We start from the raw sequence: 21,089 nt of genomic DNA on the forward strand, positions 1-21,089 counted from the left end.
AGCAAGACTCCACCTTAAAAATAAAAGAAAAAAGAGGCCGGGTGCGGTGGCTCACACCTGTAATCCCAGCACTTTGGGAGGCCGAGGTAGGCGGATTACCTGAGGTCAGGAGTTCGACTAGCCTAGCCAACATGGTGAAACCCTGTCTCTACTAAAAATATAAAAATGAATGAATAAATAAATAAATAAAAAGGGACTGGCAGATTTGCCCCCTTTGACCTGCATCCAGCCATTTCACACTCAGCTGCTTCTTGCCATCTGCTTGCAGGACTGGCACGTCAGAGCAGTCGTGACCATCTTAGCATCCTCGGAGCCTGTGGCTAATTCAAATCAGACAGAGTCAGACTGCTGAGAAGAAAATGATAGAAACAAAGTATTTATTATTTTCCTTTTTTTTTTTTTTTTGAGACGGAGTTTCGCTCTTGTTACCCAGGCTGGAGTGCAATGGCGCGATCTCGGCTCACCGCAACCTCCGCCTCCTGGGTTCAGGCAATTCTCCTGCCTCAGCCTCCTGAGTCGCTGGGATTACAGGCACGCGCCACCATGCCCAGCTAATTTTTTGTATTTTTAGTAGAGGCGGGGTTTCACCATGTTGACCAGGATGGTCTCGATCTCTTGACCTCGTGATCCACCCGCCTCGGCCTCCCAAAGTGCTGGGATTACAGGCTTGAGCCACCGCGCCCGGCCTTATTTTCCATTTAAAAAAAAGGAAATAGTGCCCAAGAGAGGAACGTTCCTAAGGAAACCCAGCGCTTCTTGCTGTGTCTTCTCTAAATGACGAACCCCCTTTGGCAAAAGAAAACAATTAATGCAACTAGAACTGCCTTGTGAGAGCAAAGTTTAATTCTAACCCAGAATTATAGTAATTGTTGAAAGTTCTATGAATTCCACCATACTGTGTAGGAATTATTACTCAGACTTTTCCCACCCTATAACTCCTGAAAAACCAAAGTGGTAAACCACATCTGGCATAACTGAGGAAGTAAAGTACATTTCCTGATCATCAACCATCACGGAAAAGCACACTTAATTTGCATCTCAAGTCGTCTGGAGTCAAGTCTACGTTGCTGGCAATAGTTGTGTTAACCTGACTTCTCTTCCCGTAACAGAGATACGGGATATGCTGTGAAATGCTGAAATGCTGTCACTTAAGTCTTGCTCCTCCCTTTCTTTCCTTTGGGAGCACCCGGCCAGTGGAAGCCTCGCAGGTGCAGGCAGTCAGCGACGTTGTGGGCGATATAGTAGAGGTTCAGCATGGCCGCTGGGCTGAGAATGTCCACTTCCGGTTTCTTCTGTTTCTTCCCATGAGACTTGCCCTGGCCTTTTCCTTTTTTCCCTTTACCTGGCTTTCAAAGACAAATATAAATATGGAAGGAGGGAAGTTAGTTTTTCATTTTATTTTATTTTTTTTTTTCAGATGGAGTTTCACTCTTGTCACCCAGGATGGAGTGTAATGGCACAACCTTGGCTCACCTCCACCTCCACCTCCTGAGTTCAAGCGATTCTTCTGCCTCAGCCTCTGGAGCAGCTGGGATTACAGGCATGCGCCACCATGCCCTGCTCATTCTATATTTTTTGTAGAGACAGGGTGTCTCCATGTTGGTCAGGCTGGTCTCAAACTCCTGACCTCAGGTGATCCACCTGCCTCAGCCTCCCAAAGTGCTTGGATTACAGGTGTGAGCCACTGGGCCCGGCCTCTTTTTTTTAAGACAGAGTTTCACTCCCACTATCCAGGCGGGAATGCAGTGGCATGCTGTCAGCTCACTACAACCGCCAAATCCTGGGCTCAAATGACCCTCCTGCCTCAGCCTCCCAAGTAGCTGGGATTACAGGCACCCACCACAGCTGGCTAATTTTTGTATTTTTAGTAGAGTCAGGGTTTCACCATGTTGGGTAGGCTGGTCTCTTCCTGCCTCGGCCTCCAAAAGTGCTGAGATTACAGGTGTGAGCCACCGCACCAGGTCGAGTTAGTTTTTATAAACTTGATATCATTTTCAGTATTTCTGTATTGAACAAGAAAAAAATTCCTAAAAAGAAATGAGTGAAAACAGCAGCCACACCAGTTTGCATTGTCTGTCTTCTCTAAATGACAAACCCCTTTGGCAAAAAAAAAAAACAATTAATGCAACCAGGACTGCCTTGTGAAAGCAAAGTTTAATTCTGACCCAGAATTATGATAATTCACATGCAATCTAATTTGCATGGAAGTCACATGCAATCTAATTTGACAAGTGTTTATTAAGCCCCCAGATTAAAAGAGACCCAACCTAATGCAGAGTGTGGCCCTCGTTCAAATTCTTATTTGAACAAGCTGCAAAAAGATGTTTTTGAGTTAATAAGGGAAATCTGATAATGTCAAAGAATTATTAGTAATTCTATGAGGTCTGATAATGGCATCGGATGATAGAAGGAAATGTTTGCACGCTTCTGAAGCGCACACTGAAGTCTGCAGGGATGAAATGAAAGGAGGCTTTAAAACACTGCAGCTCCCCCACTGTCCCTTGCCCAGAAAAAACAGAAAGCAAGTGTGGCAAAATCCTAATCATTCCTGAGTCTGAGAACTGGACATATGAGGATTTACTTCACAATTCTATTTTCGTTTATGTTTGGAAATTTTCGTAATAAACATTAAAACAAGTTTGATAATCAGGATGCAAATATATATTGTGGCATTTGTTTCAGAAGTAGTCTCTACCTCATCAAGCAGTCATGAGACACAAAGATAAGATACCAAGCACAATGTCTGATATGAAAGAAATAATAAATGATGATTTTCATTACTTTCCTTTCTTTTTTTTTTTGGATATAGGGTCCTCCTGTGTCACCCAGGCTGGAGCGCAGTGGCACAAACTCAGCTTACTGTAACCCTGATCTTCCAGGCTCAAGCGATCCTCCTACCTCAGCCACCCAAGTAGCTGGGACCACAGGCGTGAGCCACCACATTTGGCTAATTTTTTTATTTTTGAGTAGAGGCGGTCTCGCTATGTTGTTAGGCTGCTCTTGAACTCCTGGGCTCAAGCGAGCCTCCCATCTTGGCCTCCCAAAGTGCTGGGACTATAGGCTTGAGCCACTGTGCACAGCCTGGGCCATTATCTTTAATACCACCAATCCTCAGAGCTGTATTTCAAGGTAGGTAGGTGGGTATTATTCCTGCCTTCAAAAATGGAAATGTAGGGGCTCCGTGAGGTTACCCAGCACATGAAAGCCCATGTCCACCAGGCTTGGTGTCTTTTCTCCTCCTATGACTGCCCCAGAAGGTTGGTGTTCTCTGGGAAAATGAATGAATACCATACTAAACTGGAAATAAACTTTACATTTTGAGCTTATCAACTTGTTTTTCATGGATTGTGCTTTTGTCATATCCAAGAAATCTTTGCCTAACCCAAGTGACAAACATCTATATTTTCTTCTAGAAGTGTTATAGTTTTTGGTTTTACATTTATATTTGCTAGATAACTGAGTTGAACTTCTCCATGTCCTCTGACTCACACATCCAGAAAATAACAGATGGCAGTATATTATTAAAAAGTGTCTCTTGTGGCCAGGCGAGGTGGCTCACGCCTGTAATCCCAGCACTTTGGGAGACCTAAGCAGGCGGATCACCTGAGGTCGGCAGTTTGAAACCAGCCTGAACAACATGGAGAAACCCGCGTCTCTACTAAAAATACAAAATTAGCCAGGCATGGTGGTGCATGCCTATAATCCCAGCTACTCAGGAGGATGAGGCAGGAGAATCTCTTGAAGCCAGGAGGCTGAGGTTGCAGTGAGCAGAGACCACATCATTGCACTCCAGCCTGGGCAACAAAGAGTGAAACTCCATCACATAAAAAAAAGTGTCTCTTGTAGGCAAGGGAGAGGAGAGGAAGGTATAAGTGTTCAAGGACACTGGCAAGGGCTAAACATTTCTATAAAATACATGTCCTGTTCAAAGCATTTCAGCCAAAAAATGTCCCAAGCTAAACAAAGAGGAACATAGTTTATGTGTTAAAACTACTGAAATTCATTTTTGCTAGGTGAAATGGAGTACATTCCTATATACAGAATCCGAGAATGAAGATGAGACATACCTTGCAATGCAGTTGCCTGGCTTCTCTGAGAGAATCTAAATGAAAATCCTATGTAACTGCATTCTCCTGGCAAAACCACCCCATCAGGTATGGCATGTACATTTTACCAGAAACTCTTAAAGACTTTGGGTCTTGATTTTCTTTATGACCTTATACTTTTTCGCATACCAACCACACTTGACTTAATATATGTGTTTTAATATTTAAAATGGTTTGGGACCTAAAATTTACATAAAAGTTTGATATTTTTGGCCGGGCACGGTGGCTCAAATTTGTAATCCCAACATTTTGGGAGTCCAAGGCAGACAGATGACAAGGTCAGGAGTTTGAGACCAGCCTGGCCAATATGGTGAAATTCCATCTTTACTAAAAATACAAAAATTAGCCGGGCATGGTAGTGGGTACCTGTAGTCCCAGCTACTTGGGAGGCTGAGGCAGGAGAATCACTTGAACCCAGGAAGCAGAGGTTGCAGTGAGCTGAGATCACGCCACTGCACTCCAGCCAGGCAGCAGAGTGAGACTCCATTTCAAAAAAAAAAAAGTTTGACATTTTTATTTGAAGTTCTCATCTTACTGTAAAAATTAGCAAACTGATTCTATGTTCATATGAAAATATGGACAATTCATAAGGAAACGCAAAGGACGTGAGATAAAGGTTTAACATTGTTATTCAAAATTCTCATCTTTTTGTAGAAGATTCCAAAATTCATATGGAAAAGCAAAGGATTCTGAAATAAAGAACCAGCCAGGTGCAATAGCTCATGCCTGTAACCCCCCGCACTATAGGAGACGGAGGCAGGGGGATCACCTGAGGTCAGGAATTTGAGACCAGCCTAGTCACTACGGTGAAACCCGGTCTCTACCAAAAAATACAAAAATTAGCTGAGCATGGTGGCATGCACCTGTAATTCCAGCTACTCGGGAGGCTGAAGCAGGAGAATCACTTGAACCCGGGAGGCAGAGGTTGCAGTGAGCTGAGATTGCACTCCAGCCTGGGTGACAGAGTGAGACTCTGTCTCAAACTCTGTCTCAAAAAAGAACAAAATTGGCAGACTAATACTACCTTATTTCAAAAATTATTATAAACCTACTGTAAAAAGATGGTGTGGTAGTGGTGTCAAGACAGGCAACTAGAACAACGGGACAGAATAGAGTCCAGAAATAGATCTATGCGAATTTGATCAACTAATTTCAACAAAGTATCGGTGGAACAAAGAAGACCTTTTCAACATGTGGTGCTGGAATAACGAATATCCATTTGCAAAACAATGAACCTTAACCCATAGTTGCATCATATATAAAAACTAACTCAAAATAGATAATAGAACTAAATATAAAACCAAAAACTATAACACTTCTAGAAGAAAATATAGAAGATGTTTGTTACCTTGGATTATTAGGGAAATATTTATTGGATATGACATTAAAAGCACAACTCATGAAAACAACTTGATAAACTCACCATCAGCATTTAAAACTTTTGCTCTTCAAAAGATATTAAGAGAATGAAAAGCCAAGCATCAGACTGGGGGAAAATATCTGCAAATCACATAACTCATAAAGTCCTATATGGGGAACAAAAAACTCTCAAAACACAATAGTAAGAAAACCACTCAATAAAACGTATTCAAAGATTGAATAGACCCTGTCCCAAAGAAGATATACACATGGCAAGTAAGCACATGAAAAGATACTCAACATGAACTCATTAGTGAAACGCAGTGAAAACCAGGAGGCACCACCACATACCTTTTGGAATGGCTCAAGTCAAAAATACTGATCCTACTAAGTATTGGTGAAGAAGAAACTTAAACTCTCATGCACTGCTGATGGAAATCTAAAATGACAGAACCACTTTGAAAAACAGTTTGCAGTCTCTTTAAAGAGTTAAACACAGGCCGGGTGCGGTAGCTCATGCCTGTAATCCCAGCACTTTGGGAGACCAAGGCGAGCAGATCACAAGGTCAGTAGTTCGAGACCAGCCTGGCCAATATGGTGAAACCTGATCTCTACTAACAATACAAAAAATTAGCTGCATGTGGTGGCATGTGCCTGTAATCCGGGCTGCTCAGGAGGTTGAGGCAGGAGAATTGCTAGAACCCGGGAGGTGGAGGTTGCAGTGAGATGAGATTTTGCCATTGCACTCCAGCCTGGGAAACAGAGCAAGACTCCGTGGCAAAAAAAAAAAAAAAGAAATTAAAACAAAAAAGTTAAACACATGTCTACCATATAACCCAGGCATTCCACTCCTGAGGTGGAAATAAAAGGATATGTTCATTCGAAGACTTTTACATGAGTGTTCACAGTAGCTTTATTTGTAATAGCTAAAACCTGGAAACAGGCTGCACGCAGTGGTTCATGCCTGTTATCCCAATGCTTTGGGAGGCCAAGGTAGGAGGATCGCTTGAGCCCAAGAGTTCAAGATCAGTCTGGGCAACAAAACAGGATCCCATCTCTCTCTCTATTTTTTAAAATTAGGTGTGGTGGTGGTATGCATCTGTAGTTCCAGCTAAGATGGGAGGATCAACTGAGCCCAGGGAAGTCAAGGCTGCAGTGAGCCATGATCATGTCACTGCATTCCAGCCTGGGTGACAAAATGAGACCCTGTCTCAAAAAAAAAAAAAAAGAATCCAAAAGCCCAGCAGCAGGTGAATGGATACTCCATGGTATAACCATACAATGGAACACTACTCAGCAATAAAAAAGAATAATTACTGATGCATGCAACAATGTGGATGAATTTCCAAATAATTATGCAAGTAAAAAAGTCAGCAAAGTAAAAAAAAAAAAACAAACATAATGTATGATTGCATATATATAAAATCTTAGAAACTATAATCCAGAGAGAGGGTAGACCAGTCGTTGCCTGGGAGGCTTGGGAGGGAGTCGGGGTGCTGAGAGGGGCAAGAGAGAAAGGTGGATTACCAAAAAACGGGGCGATGGCTGTGTTTATAATCTTGATTGTGGTGATGGCTTAATGAAGGCACACATCTGCCAAACTGATCAAAGTGTGCTTCATTTTTATTTATTTTTTGAGGCAGGTCTCACTCTGTTGCCCCGGCTGGAGTACAGTGGCGCGATCTCCCAGGCTCAAGCAATCCTCCCACCTCAGCCTCCTGAGTAACTATGACTACAGATTTGCACCACCATGCCCCACTAATTTTTTCTACTTTTTGTAGAGATGAGGGTCTCACTATGCTGCCCAGGCAGGTTTTGAACTCCTGAGCTCATGCTATCCTCTTGCCTCAGCCTCCCAAAATGCTGGGATTACAGGCATGAGCCACTGTGCCCAAAGTATGGATTTTAAACATGTAAAATGTATTGTATATACATTCCACCTCAATAAATCTGTTAAGAAATTATTACATGGGAATAAGAAATGTTTTGTTTCTGGGTCCATCCATTCCTTGGGTTGGTTCAGTGCAACTTTGTGGCTCTTGACTGTTTCTGGTCTCAGAAAATGCAGCTTCCAACTTAAAACCCTCCAAACTCCTTAAGGAAGACCACTTGACTCCAGCCACATGGGACTTTCTTCCAGTTCCCAACACTCCAAGCTTCTCCCTGTGCAACGTTCGCTCTTCCTGCACACCTTCTAATTGAAGGGGCAGAATTCATTGCTTCTCTTTATGCTAGCCTCTGCTCAAATACCACCTTTTCAGAAAAACCTCCCTGACAGGCCGGATGCCATGACGCATGCTTGTAATCCCAGCACTTTGGGAGCCTGAGGCAGGCGGATCACTTGAGGTCAGGAGTTTGAGACCAGCCTGGCAAACATGGTGAGACCCTGTCTCTACTAAAAATATCATAATTAGCTGGGCATGGTGGTGCCTGCCTGTAATCCCAGCTACTTGGGAGGCTGAGGCAGGAGAATCGCTTGAAATCTGGGAGGCTGAGGTTGCACCATTGCATTCCAGCCTGGGCAGCTCCAGAGAAACTCCATCACCAAAAAAGAGAGAAACTCCATCACCAAAAAAAAAAAAAAAAAAGAAAAACCTCCCGACACTGTCTATACTCTGTCTATAACTGGAGCAACCACATAATTTACTGCCCAAACCAAGACACTTCAACAAATATAAACAAATATAAACTGACACTGTCCCAGGCTGGGGATGGGGGGACGTACAGCGGTCTCTCTGTCTTTAACAGTTTCCCAACAACCCCCGTAAAGTCACTTTCCATCCCATTGCCGTCAGCACTTTTCCCTAGTTAATAGTAATTGTTTATGTTTCTTGTTTGTTTCCCTCACAAGAGATTCTATGAATTTACCACTGAATTCCCCAGCCTACACCAATATCTGGCACACTGCAAGGATGCATACATATTTGCTGAGTGAATGAATACATCGCAACCGAGATGCAATGCAGGAACAGGATTTCGAAAGCAAATATGGATTTTTGCTTTTCTGAGTTTTAAGATCCCTCCTTCTTTCATTCAACAAATATTTAACAAATATCTACTGTGTACCCAGGCCCTGTATTAGATGGGGAGCCAAGGAGATCTCAAGGTGCTTACAGTCCAGTGAGGTCTGAGAAAGACAGTCACCTAATCACAAACACATCTACTCACGACCCATGCTGTGAAGAAATGGCCCCATTGGCTGGACGTGGTGGCTGATACCTGTAATCCCAGCACTCTGGGGGGCCAAGGCTGGCGGATCACTTGCACCCAGTTTGAGACCAACCTGGGCAAGATGATGAAATCCCGTCTCTATAAAAATGTAAAAAATTAGCCAGGGGCAGTGGCTTATGCCTGCAATGAGAGGTGGCTCAGCACTTTGAGAGGCCAAGGCGGGTGGATCACAAGGTCAGGAGTTCGAGACCAGCCTGGCCAATATAGTAAAACTCCGTCTCTACTGAAAATATAAAAATTAGCCAGGTATGGTGGCAGGCACCTGTAATCCCAGCTACTCAGAAAGCTGAGGCAGGAAAATCACTTGAACCTTGGAGGCGGAGGTTGCAGTGAGCCGAGATTGCATCACTGCACTCCAACCTGGGTGACAGAGCAAGACTCCATCTCAAAAAATTTTTTTTTTCTAAATTAGCAGGGCTCAGTGGCATACACTTGTAGTCCCCACTACTCCGGAGGCTGAGGTGGAAGGACCCTTTGGGCTCAGGAATTCAAGGCCAAAGTGAGCTACATATGGCACCACTGCACTCCAGCCTAGGCAACAAGGCAAGACCCTATCTCTAAAAAAATAAACAAAAACAAATAAATTAATAAAGAAAGGCCCATAATGCCTATAATACATGATGGTATAACAGCAAAGCATGGGCAAGGGCTGACCTAGTCTGGGACATTAAAGGAAGGGTTCCCTGAGTGGCCTGTGGGCTGAGGGTAGGGAATTCCAAGGCAAACAGCCTACACAAAGGCTCTGAGGCTGGAGGGAAGGTGAGCAAAGAGACTGAAACCCAGAAAAAGCCAATGTGGCCAGCCCACAGGCAACCAAAAGGGCCAGTGAGAGCAGCTGAGTCAGGAAAGGTAGGCAGGGTGCTGCTCTGGCTTGCAGGCTCTGTGCACTAATGTGTTTGACCTTCATTCAAGGAGCACGCATTAATTGGCATTTGCTTAAATGGCTATGTACAGCATTCTGCCTCAGTTCCCTGGGCCCTGAAAGAAATGGCAATTGCCTGGGCACAGTGGCTCACGCCTGTAATCCCAGCACTTTGAGAGGCTAAGGTGGGCAAATCCCTTGAGCCCAGGAGTTTGAGACCAGTTGGCCCACATGGCGAAACCTTGTCTCTATTAAAAATACAAAAATTAGCCGGGCATGGTGGTGCACACCTGGGGTCCCAGCTACTTGGGAGGCTGAGGCAGAAGGATTGCTTGAGCCTCAGAGGTAGAGGATTGCAGTGAGCTGTGATCACTCCACTGTACTCCAACCTGTGTGACAAAGCAAGACCCTGTCTCAAAAAAAATAAAAATAGCAACCATGGAATGATTAAATTTAAACCAAGAAATTTTACTTAATCATTTTACACGAAACAAACTGGAAACAACACAGAAACTTAACAATGACATTTCTACACTAGAGTCAAATGGGGGTGAGGAGTAAGGCTTTCCAAGAAAAAACAGCCAAAGCACCAGAGGTGAGGTACAAAGGGCTGTGGGCGCTGGGGAAACAGAAGGCACGGTCCTTCTGAGCCAAGTCTCAAAGAAAACGGATCAAGACAGGGAAGGCGCAAGGGGCTTCCAGAAGAATGCAGATTTAGTGTGGGATGAGGGGTTTTTGGTTTTGTTATTGTTTAGTAGAGAGAATAAGGCAGAGAAAGCTCGAGGTTGAGGCCCCTTTAGCACGTGCTCTGTGCACCCAGCTGTAGCGTGCAGTACTTGGTTTAGCAGACAATGGTGCCTCCCTAGGACTTGGGGCAGGAGCTGGAACGTCACAGCCCTTCTGGAAAGAACAGCGAGGGTGGGAAGGAGGTCGCAAGTGACTGGAAGAGGGCTGAGGAACAGGAACGCTGTTGGCAGGAAGGTGGTGGCACCAGGGCTCACTCTCTACTTCCTGAGTCTGCAGAGCAGCAGAGTCCCGCGCGGGGACTCAGGGTGGCCGCGGCAGCTAAGAGCCTGGACCCGTCACAGTGGGCATGGCCTTGAGCCCTGGGGTCCCACACCACGGTACCACACCCCCACCCGCCTTTATTTCCCACATCAGCCGTCTGGGGGTGAGGACTGCTCAACAGGACCACGACCTAGAACCCGGAAAGAGGGCTCGCCTGACTCCGGCTGCTGCTGCTGCACCCCTGGCAGGAGCGGACTGCCGGGCACCCCCTGTTCCCGCATCTTTTCGCCAGGCGTTGAGGTCGCCCCTAGGGAGAGGCAGTGACCTCGGCGCCCGCGCCTCTCTGGGACAGCCTGGGGCTCCACGGCGCGCGCCCGGGCCCCCTGTACTTCAGGGAGGCGGGGATTACCATGGCGATCCCTTTCTCAGCCGAGCTGGCTGCCGTGGCATAGACTCCCGATCCCGAAGCCCTTCGCATCCACCGGGGCCGCTGCCCCAGCGCCCGTTCCCGCCGCGCCCCCGGCCCCTTTTCCGACCTCCTCGGGGAACAGCCGCGGGCCCGGCCTCGGCACGCCTCCCAGGGGTCGCTGGGAGGGGCGCGGCTGGCTGAGGGGGCAGCCAGTTGCGGAGTCGCCTGGACGCGAGGCGCCTGATCGCCCCACACCGCACCAGCGCCGCCGCACAGAGGCCGCGGGAGCTGTGCTCTAGGGGCAGGCGAGCGCTTCGGGGGCGGGGCCGCGCGCACAATCGCCGGAGGCGGGGCAGGGCCTCGCCGAATTACCGTTGCCACGGCAACGCGGCCGCGCGCGCGGGCTGGGCCATTACGTAGCGCGAGGCAGACCACGCCCTCCAGCTCTAGAAACCCGGGTTCGGCGCTGGAGTGTCTGGGTGGGAGCTGCCGGAGCTGCGTGCGCTGGGCGAGGGGCGGGCGCGGGCGGAGCTCCCACTGGGGTGGCGCTGGGGTGAGAGCGCAGGCTAGGCGGCTCACTCAGCCGACTTGGGAGAACTAATTGGAGAAACTCTTTTGGAAGACGAGCATAAGGACTGTGACGGTGAAGGGGGAATATAACGTGAAATGTTTGCAAAAGAGCCCGGTAAAGAGAGTCAGGGCCCGAGAGACTAAAGGGCTGGAGAGGGAGTTCATTTACAGATAGGATTGGGCGAGAAAGGTACAGCTCTGCCTCCAGCCTTGCTGGTTCCAGCCTCCCTCTCCTTAGGGGAAGGCTACACTTTGGGGGATATGACTCATTGTTTTTTTATGACTTGTCATTCCTTTTTTTTTGGAAAAACTCTGTCGTCCAGGCAGGAGTGTAGTGGCGCGATCTCGATTCACTGCAATCTCCACCTCCCGAGTTCCCAAGTTCAAGCCATTCTTCTGCCTCAGCCTCGCGAGTAGCTGGGACTACAGGCCCCCGCCACCACGACCGGCTAATTTGTATTTCCAGTAGAGATGGGGTTTCGCCATGTTGGCCAGGCTGGTCTCGAACCCCTGACTTCAGGTGATCCTCCGGCCTAAGCCTTCCAAAGTGCTGGGATTACAGACGTGAGTCACGGCGTCTGGCCTGTGATTCCTTTTTATTCAACAGTTGTTGAGCATCTGCCACATGCCTAACACTCTTCTAGGCCCTGGAAACTGAGCTCTGAATAAGGCAAAGTCCTTGGTCTTTTAAGGGGTGTTCTGAGGGAGGTGGTTGTGATGAAATGGAGGGCCTGGAGACATTAAAAGTGATAGGGACAATATGGCATACTGCATTAAATTCATGTGACCACTAGGTGCTCTTTTAGATTGGCGACTGGGGAAGTCCTCTTTAAAACAGATATGATGACAAGGAGCAGTCAATTATGCCAAAATGAGGGAGAGGAGGAGGAGACTAGACCAGGGAGCAGGAGTAGGGTCCTGGAAGGCTCTGCAAGGATCAGATGTTTTGTTTGCTTTCTCTTGAAAGATGAACTGGCTTTCAAAGGGGAGTGTTTATGTTCTCTGTTCTCATAGATATGCTTTCCCTAATCCTTCATTAACAAAGCAATCCCAACTTCCAACTACTTTCAATATGTCTGTGAGTTTTTCTTATGAGTCCATATGCCCTGGATACGGCAAATTCTCCTGCTCTCCACCTCTTCTCTGCTTGCCTCTGTCTTCATCCCTGGATGGGGCTGGCCCACCCCAGTGTCTTGCACTTTCTTTGGGTTATCTCATTTCTCCCAAGGTTACTCCTGTGAGATCACACCCAAATCTGTTCCAGCCCTGCTTTTCCTGACCTCCAGATCAGAGATTCAGAGTCCTGCTACAAGGACTCTGAATTGAGGTGGAATCCCACCCTGTCGCCCAGGCTGGAGTGCAGCATCATGATCTCTGCTCACCGCAACCTCCACCCGCTGGGTTCAAGCAATTCTCCTGCCTCAGCATCCCGAGTAACTGGGATTACAGGCGTGTGCTACCACACCCGGCTAATGTTTATATTTTTAGTAGAGATGGGGTTTCGCCCTGTTGGCCAGGCTGGTCTTGAACTCCTGACCTCAGGTGATCCGCCTGCCTTGGCCTCCCAAAGTGCTGGGATTACAGGCATAAGCCACTGCGCCTGGCCTCCTGCTATAAGTTTTAAAACTCAGCTGTCTTGAAAGTAGATCAGTGGTTAAGGTGTGCCATGATGGGGGAGGATTGACTCTGCAATGGGTTAAGAGGAAAATTCCAGAACGATGGAAATTCTTCATCCTGATTGTGGCGGTAGTTACACAGGTGCAGGGCTGGCTGCATTTGCATGGCTCAGAGCAAAATGAAAACAGGAAGAAGCAGGAAAAAGTGCCACTAAAGGTGCTACATTAGAAAGCTTTCCTTTTCTCTGCAGTCTCTAGCAACCTGTTATGCTGTTTTTATTTACTGTTTAATGTGTTTCCTTCAGTCCAGGAACACTCCCTTTCCTACCTATCTTCCCATAGCAGATGGGTGACCCTTGAGGGATTGCACCCTCTGTGCCGGGAGGTGCTTGGTACCATGACTGTGGTGGACAGGATGCTCACATGTCTCACTCTGTTTTGTTTTGTTTTTTTTTTTGAGATGGAGTTTCGCTCTTGTTACCCAGGCTGGAGTGCAATGGCGCGATCTCGGCTCACCGCAACCTCCGCCTCCTGGGCTCAGGCAATTCTCCTGCCTCAGCCTCCTGAGTAGCTGGGATTACAGGCACGCGCCACCATGCCCAGCTAATTTTTTGTATTTTTAGTAGAGACGGGGTTTCACCATGTTGACCAGGATGGTCTCGATCTCTTGACCTCGTGATCCACCCGCCTCGGCCTCCCACAGTGCTGGGATTACAGGCTTGAGCCACCGCGCCTGGCCTACATGTCTCACTCTGAATGTGCTGGGGTACTGCCATGCCCTGCCTTAGATGGGGGTGGGGGTGGGGGTAGGGTAGGGTGAGGGTGGAGATTGGGGGTTGCTCTGGGTGACAAGAGGTGAGACTCAGCAGGAGCTAAGATGCCAACCCCCTTCCCCCAACATGCTCCATTTTCCCATTCAATTTTATTAACAAAACACAAATTCAAAGGTAAAGTTAAGGCCGCGCTCGGTGGCTCACACCTGTAATCCCGGTACTTTGGGAGGCTGAGGCAGGCAGATCATGAGGTCAAGAGATCAAGACCATCCTGGCTAACGTGGTGAAATCCTGTCTCTAAAAAAAAAAAAAAAAAAAAAAAAATTAGCCAGGTATGGCTGCACGTGCCTGTAGTCCCAGCAACTCGGGAGACTGAGGCAGGAGAATTGCTTGAGGCGGAAGTTGCAGTGAGCCAAGATCGTGCCATTGCACTCCAGCCTGGCCACAAAGTGAGACTCCGTCTCAAAAGAAAAAAAAAGGTAAAATTACTAAGAAATTTTCACACCATGAACTCAGAGCATTAACCCCCAAGCATGTGGCCCTTCTGAGAGTGGGACTCTGTGTGCCCACTGGGGTGAAACAGCCCATGAACCTGGCCCTGCACAGGTATATACATTTGTCAGAATTAAATTATATACTTCAAATGTGTACAGTTTACAATATATAAATTATAATTTGATAAGTTGATTTTGAAACTTCAACTCTTAGGAAACTTACCCTACCACATCTAAAATGAAACATGGCTGGGCGTGGTGGCTCACACCTGCAAGTCCTTTGGGAGGCTTGAGGCAGGTGGATTGCTTGAACTCAGGAGTTTGAGACCAGCCTGGGCAACATGGTGAAACCCCATCTATTAAAAAAAAATACAAAATTTACTGGGCATGGTGGCACATACCTGTGGTCCTAGCTACTTGGGAGGCTAAGGTGGGAAGATCACTTGAGCCCAGGAAGTCAAGATGGCAGGGAACTGTGATTGCACCACAGCACTCCAGCCTGGGTGACAGAGAAAGACCCTATCTCTAACTAAATAAAATCAAACACTTCTTATAGCAAATGTGCATCCTTCTGTTTTGGATGATGGCCTCAGCAGCCATATAGGTACCCACGCTAGGAACTGGTCACCTTTGATCCATGTCTCTCTCCTTATATCTAGAACACTCTCATCTGCATCTACTTGACGCTGCCTCCTGACTTCCTTTTTTTTTTTTTTTTTTGAGACAGAGTTTTGCTCCTTCACCCAGACTGCAGTCACTGCCGCCTTGGTTCAGGCAATTCTCCTGCCTCAGTTTCCAGAGTAGCTGGGATTACAGGCATGTGCTACCACGCCTGACTAATTTTTGTATTTTTAGTAGAGATGGGATTTTGCCATGTTGGCCAGGCTAGTCTCGAACTCCTGACCTCAGGTGACCCACCCGCCTTGGCCTCCCAAAGCGCTAGGATTACAGGCATGAGCCACCATACCCGGCTGATTTCCTTCCTTCCTTTCCTTTCCTTTCTTTTCTTTAATATATTTTTTTCTTTAATAGAGACGGGGGTCTCCCTGTGTTTCTCAGGCTAGTCTTGAACTCCTGGACTCAAGGGATCCTCTTGCCTCAGCCTCTGAATGTGCTTGGATTACAGGCATAAGCCACCACACCTGACCCTGACTTTTTAAAGCCTGTGGATGGTGCCACCTGCCCCCAATCACCCAGCTGCAAGCCTTTCAGTGTGCCCTCCTGCACTGCTTGCCAAGCCTCGCCTCTCTGGGGGACCGCCCTTCCGCAGCCACCTCTTCATCAGATCGCCACCCCACCCGGGCCTGTGCCATCTCTGGCCTGGGCTGCTGCCTCAGGCGTCTGCACTCCATCTAGTATTCTTTCTAAAGCACAGATTTAATCATGTCTCACCCATTTTCTCCTACAAAGAACTCCTTGGTATGGTATGAATATCTGTAGTCTTTCCGAATCTCACCTCCATACTTACCCTTGCTGGCCCCTCATGCCTTATTTTGGCCACTCTCCTCTGCCTCTGGGATTTGTGGTGCTCCGCACCTCCCAGCCTCTACTTATGTGGTCCGCTTTAGCTGGAGTGTTTTCTCCTCCTTGCTTATCATCAGAAGCCTGTTCAACCTTCAAGGCCCAGCACAAACTGTGAACTCATTAATCACTAACAATACTTTATGCCATTAAACTCAGCCTCAGCCTCTGGCATTGCATGAATCTGCACTCCAGTTAGAAAGAGGTTTCCTTGTCTTGTCCACATGAGCAGCCTCTTTTAGATTCCTCACTGTATGCCACAGCAGTAATGATAGACGTTAATGGAATAATTTTCATGGTTCATTGAGAAGTATTATTGCCTTCATTCTGCCAAGCCTAGAGACTTCATTCTCATTGATGTCTGAGCCTAAGTGAAGGCTGCTAGCCTCCCTTCCTTCTGTAAGTCCCCACATGTTTCTGAGGCATGCATTCTGCTCCTCGCCCATCCCGGCTAACATTATCATTACATGCCCGTCTGCCTCCTGCCACACTGTAGCTGGGGGATGATCTCAAAGTCCACTCCTCAGCCTGTACGCTTCTCCCTCAGTGTCCCCTCCCCTGCCGGCTCAGGGAGTCACATCAGAGCCTACTACTCTCGTGATGACACAGTCTCTGTGGTGAAGAATGGCTGCCTTCTGAGTCTGGTCCTCCGCCCCATCATTTCCTGTGCTTTGGCCATCTCCTGCCTTGCCCAGTCCCCATTGGCTGCACTGTTCTTTGTCCCCAGGCTCCTGCTCTTTGTCTCCTCTAACTCATTTTCATCCATCTAGAATGATACGTTCATCACTCAGGCCTAGGCATCCTTTGGAAATTCTCTTGTATCAATCCCTCCCTTGAGATCCCATTTCATCCTTTCATACTGCGGATTATAGCCAACACTGAAGGAGCGTCTGCCCAGCATTGTATTTTCACTTCACTGTAACCAGTGTGGTCATTTCTACTATGTTCTCCACCTTGTACATGAGGTCAGAAAGTGAGTAACTTTCCCAGATTCACAGTCAGAGTCAAAGAACCCTCTGTCTGTTGAGCCTGTGCTGTTAACCATTATAATTATTCGGGAAGGTACCTTTCCTGAGTATAAGCCCAGAAGGTGTGAGTTCAAGTCTCAGCCTCGCTACTTATTAGTTGGATGATTCTCTGAGCTTCACTTTTTTTTCCCTTGGGTTGCTGTGAAGGCAATATGATCGAATAACTGTGAAAGCACTATGTGAATTTATTTATTAATATTTGTTTATTTTGAGACAGAGTCTTGCTCTGTTGCCCAGGCTGGAGTGCAGTGGTGCAGTCATAGCTCACTGCAGCTTTGAATTCCGGGGCTCAAATGATCCTCCCACCTGAGCCTCCCTAGTAGCTGGGACCACAGGCTAGCACCACCACTCCCAGCTAATTTTTTTTAATTTTTAAGTTTTTATAGAGACAGGGTCTCCCTATGTTGCTCAGTCTGGTCTCAAACTCCTGAGCTCAAGTGATCCTCCCTTGGGCTCCCAAAGTGCTGGAATTACAGGCATGAGCCACTGCACCCAGCCTGCTATGTGAATTTGAAAGTGCTTCCAAGAAGCCTTGCTGTAAAAGATATAAAGCACAAGAAAGCATGTTTTGCCAGTGGACGGGCAGGATATAAAATGAATAGTCTAGTGATGATTGGAATAATTTCAAGGGCAGGACTGTTTTCCATTGACCAAATGGATCTTTGGCCTTTGCATGGGAGAAAGCCTTAGCATTGACCTGCGGGGAGGTAAGGAGGGCTGCTGAGGTGTATGGCTGGGTGGTAGACTTGTTATAACACATAGTGCAGATCCTTGCTAGTATCAGAACATCGTTGATCATATATGCATTTGTCTTAAATGCCAGTTCAGTTAAGAATCGCTTAATGTTTAGGACCTTAGATGTTTATTCCACAAGAACTGAACAAATCTTCCCATGTAAAATGGAAGAAGATTTTAAATTTAGATAACTGTTAATTCTCACATCAGAATAGCACTAGTTAATTTTATCTATTTATGAATACACATCCTTATGTCTTCTTTATAAATAGTAATGCTAACTGTGCTGTTCTTTTTAAAAATTACCAGAATTGAAGCATGCATTCTTAGAATATCCAAACTTAGAATATTCTATCACTGTCTTTCTTAGAAGTTACACTTAAAAATTCCTATTTCCTCCTTTCTACTCTGGTCACGTCTTCTTTCCATCCTTCCTTTATTTTTTCTTCCTCTTTTTCTTTTTATTTCATTAAGTACAATAGTATAGCACTGCATTCATTTCATGATAGCCCCACCTGTGATAGCCGTTATGTTGAAGAAAAAGTTACAGAAAAAATAAAACGCTCTTTGTAGGTAATTTCCTCTGGTCAGCCACTAGGGTACTAGCAGTGAGAACGCAAGACCTTGGGAGGTAAGGCCAGCTGGGGCAGACTTAGGAGAGGAGTTATTCACATCTAGGGCAGAGGCCAGCAAACTCTGTGAAGGGCCAGAGTATAAATATTTCAGACTTTCTGGGCCCTGTCTCCTCTTTTTTTCTTTTTGTTCTCGAGGCAGAGTCTTGCTCTGTTGCCCAGGCTGGAGTGCAATGGCGCACTCTTGGCTCACTGCAACCTCCACCTCCTGGGTTCAAGCGATTCTCCTGCCTCAGCCTCCCAAGTAGTTAGAATTACAGGTGTACATCACCATGCCCGGCTAATTTTTTGTATTTTTAGTAGAGACAGGTTTCACCATGTTGGCTAGGCTGGTTTCGTGATTTGCCCGCCTCGGCCTCCCAAAGTAGATAACAGACGTGAGCCACCGAGCCTGTTGGCCCTATGTCTTCTTTTACAACTACTAAACTGTGCTGATGCAGCTTAAAACCGGTTACAGGCTATGCACCGCATAACAACACATTGGTCAATGGTGGATCACATATACAACAGTGATCCCATAAGATTATAATGGGGCTGAAAAATTCCCATCACCCATGATGTCTTCATGATCCTGACCCTGTGCAGGCCTAGGTTAATGTATTTGTGTCTATCTTAGTTTTTAACAAAAAAGTTTAAAAACTGAAAAAAAAATTAAACATAGAAAAAGCTTATAGAATAAGGATATAAGGAAAGAAAATATTCTTGTACGGCTGCACAATATGTGTGTGTTTTAAGCTAAGTGTCATTACAAAAGAGTAAAAAAGTTTAAAAATATTTAAAAATTTATAAAGAAAGTTACAGTGAGCAAAGGTTAATTCATTATTGAAGAAAAACCAATAAATTTAGTATAGTTTGGCCGCGCACAGTGGCTCATGCATGTAATCCTAGCACTTTGGGAGGCCGAGGCAGGTCAATCACGAGGTCAGGAGTTTGAGACCAGCCTGGCCGACATGATGAAACCTCGGTCTCTACTAAAAATATAAAAAATTAGCCGGGTGTGCGGCACCTGTAATCTGAGCTACTGAGGAGGCTGAGGCAGGATAATTGCTCAAACCCCAGAGGCGGAAGTTGCAGTGAGCTGAGATTGCATCATTGCACTCCAGCACAGGTGACAGTGTGAGACTCAGTCTCAAAAAAAAAAAAAAAAGTGTAGCTTAAGTGTATAGTGTTCATAAAGTCTACAGGAGCCTATGATAATGTCCTAGACCTTCACATTCACACACCACTCAATTTCACTCCTGCCATCTCTATTCATGATCAGTGCCCTATACACGTCTACCATTTTTACTGTATTTTACTCTATTTTTACTGTACCTTTTTTATATTTAGATATACAAATACTCACTGTTGTATTACAACTGCCTATAGTATTCAGTACAGTAACATATTGTGCAGGTTTGCAGCCTAGGAGCAATAGGTTATATCATACAGCCTAGGTGTGCCGGAGGCTATTCCATCTAGGTTTGTGTACTGCATGGTATTTGCACAATGATGAAATTGCCTTATGAAGCATTTCTCAGAAAGTATCCCCATCACTAAGCAACACATGACTGTACAAACAACATGTAAACAAACGAGCATATCTATGTTCATTTTCATATGTCAGAACATGATTTTCTCCTTTGGATTTTTCCCAATCATTTAAAAATGTAAAAAAAAAAGTCCTTAGCTCATGCGCTGTATAAAAACTGGTAGTAGGCTAGAGTTGGCCTATGGGCTGTCAATTTGCCAACCCCTGAGTTAAAATACTATTTATTATTCTTGCTGGGGGATTGAGAGGAGAGGAATGAGGCAGGAAAAATAATAGCAATTATTGGGCACTCATATTTAGCAAGCATTCTCCTAAGCACTACGTGTATGTATGTGTATATATATATAATGTATACTCATTTAATACAACCATAGAAGGTAAGTAGTAATGTTATCCCCATTTTACAGATGGGGAATCTGAAGCATAGAGAGATTAAATCATCTGTTGCATATCACACAGCTAATAGAGGCAGAGCATGACATAATAGCTCACCAAGTTGGGTCTAGCACCCTCTATCTGAGCCATTATGCTGTACTGCCTTTCTGGGTAAAATGTTATCTTTTGGCAAAGACATCTTTTCACAGGCATCCACATGGAAGATCTTTGTCCTGCCAGCTCCATTAAGCATTTGAACAAAAAGTTACAGAATGGTTGAAGTAATGTTTCCATTTGGAGGCAAGGGGACAGATGGCTCAGTCTTATTTAGTAAAGAAGTCACTTTCACTGAAAGTGTTTGAGCAGAGGTGGGATGACTTTTGTAGTCTTGCAGTTCCCTAGAAAGACTTTGGTTCTTTTCTATAAAATGAAAGTAAAAATTTAAAATTCTTGATTTTTGAAATTTAAATCTGGCTACTTTTATTTATTTTTATTTATTTATTTCTGAGACAGAGTCTCACTCTGTTGCCAAGCTGGAGTGCAGTGGCTCAATCTCATCTCACTGCAACCTCTGCCGCCCAGGTTCAAGCGATTCTCCTCCTTCAGCCTCCGGAGTAGCTGGGACTACAGGCGCCCGCCACCATGCCCGGCTAATTTATGTATTTTTAGTAGAGACAGGGTTTTACCATGTTGGCCAGGATGGTTTCGATCTTACCTTGTGATCCACCCGCCTCGGCCTCCCAAAGTGCTGGGATTACAGGTGTGAGCCACTGTGCTTGGCCAAATCTGGCTAATTACTAAAGGAGCAAACAGCCTGAACACTTCCCCCCAGCACACTC

General features: G+C 46.0%; 1 protein-coding gene across 1 annotated transcript; it reads right to left on the reverse strand.

The window, feature by feature from the left end:
• Nucleotides 1-821: 821 nt before the first annotated feature.
• On the reverse strand, nt 822-11,291 carry SMKR1 (small lysine rich protein 1). Its single transcript, XM_032276004.1, has 2 exons — nt 10,976-11,291; nt 822-1,346 (listed from the first exon to the last, which is right to left on the reverse strand). Exons 1-2 carry the CDS (start codon nt 11,042-11,044, stop codon nt 1,149-1,151), a joined length of 267 nt encoding a protein of 88 aa, XP_032131895.1. The 5' UTR covers nt 11,045-11,291; the 3' UTR covers nt 822-1,148.
• Between the last annotated feature and the right edge of the window lie 9,798 nt (nt 11,292-21,089).

This window comes from Sapajus apella, unplaced genomic scaffold, assembly GCF_009761245.1.
Source record: "Sapajus apella isolate SASKATOON/1434 unplaced genomic scaffold, GSC_monkey_1.0 scaffold7, whole genome shotgun sequence".
In the NCBI taxonomy this organism is placed as follows: domain Eukaryota; kingdom Metazoa; phylum Chordata; class Mammalia; order Primates; family Cebidae; genus Sapajus; species Sapajus apella.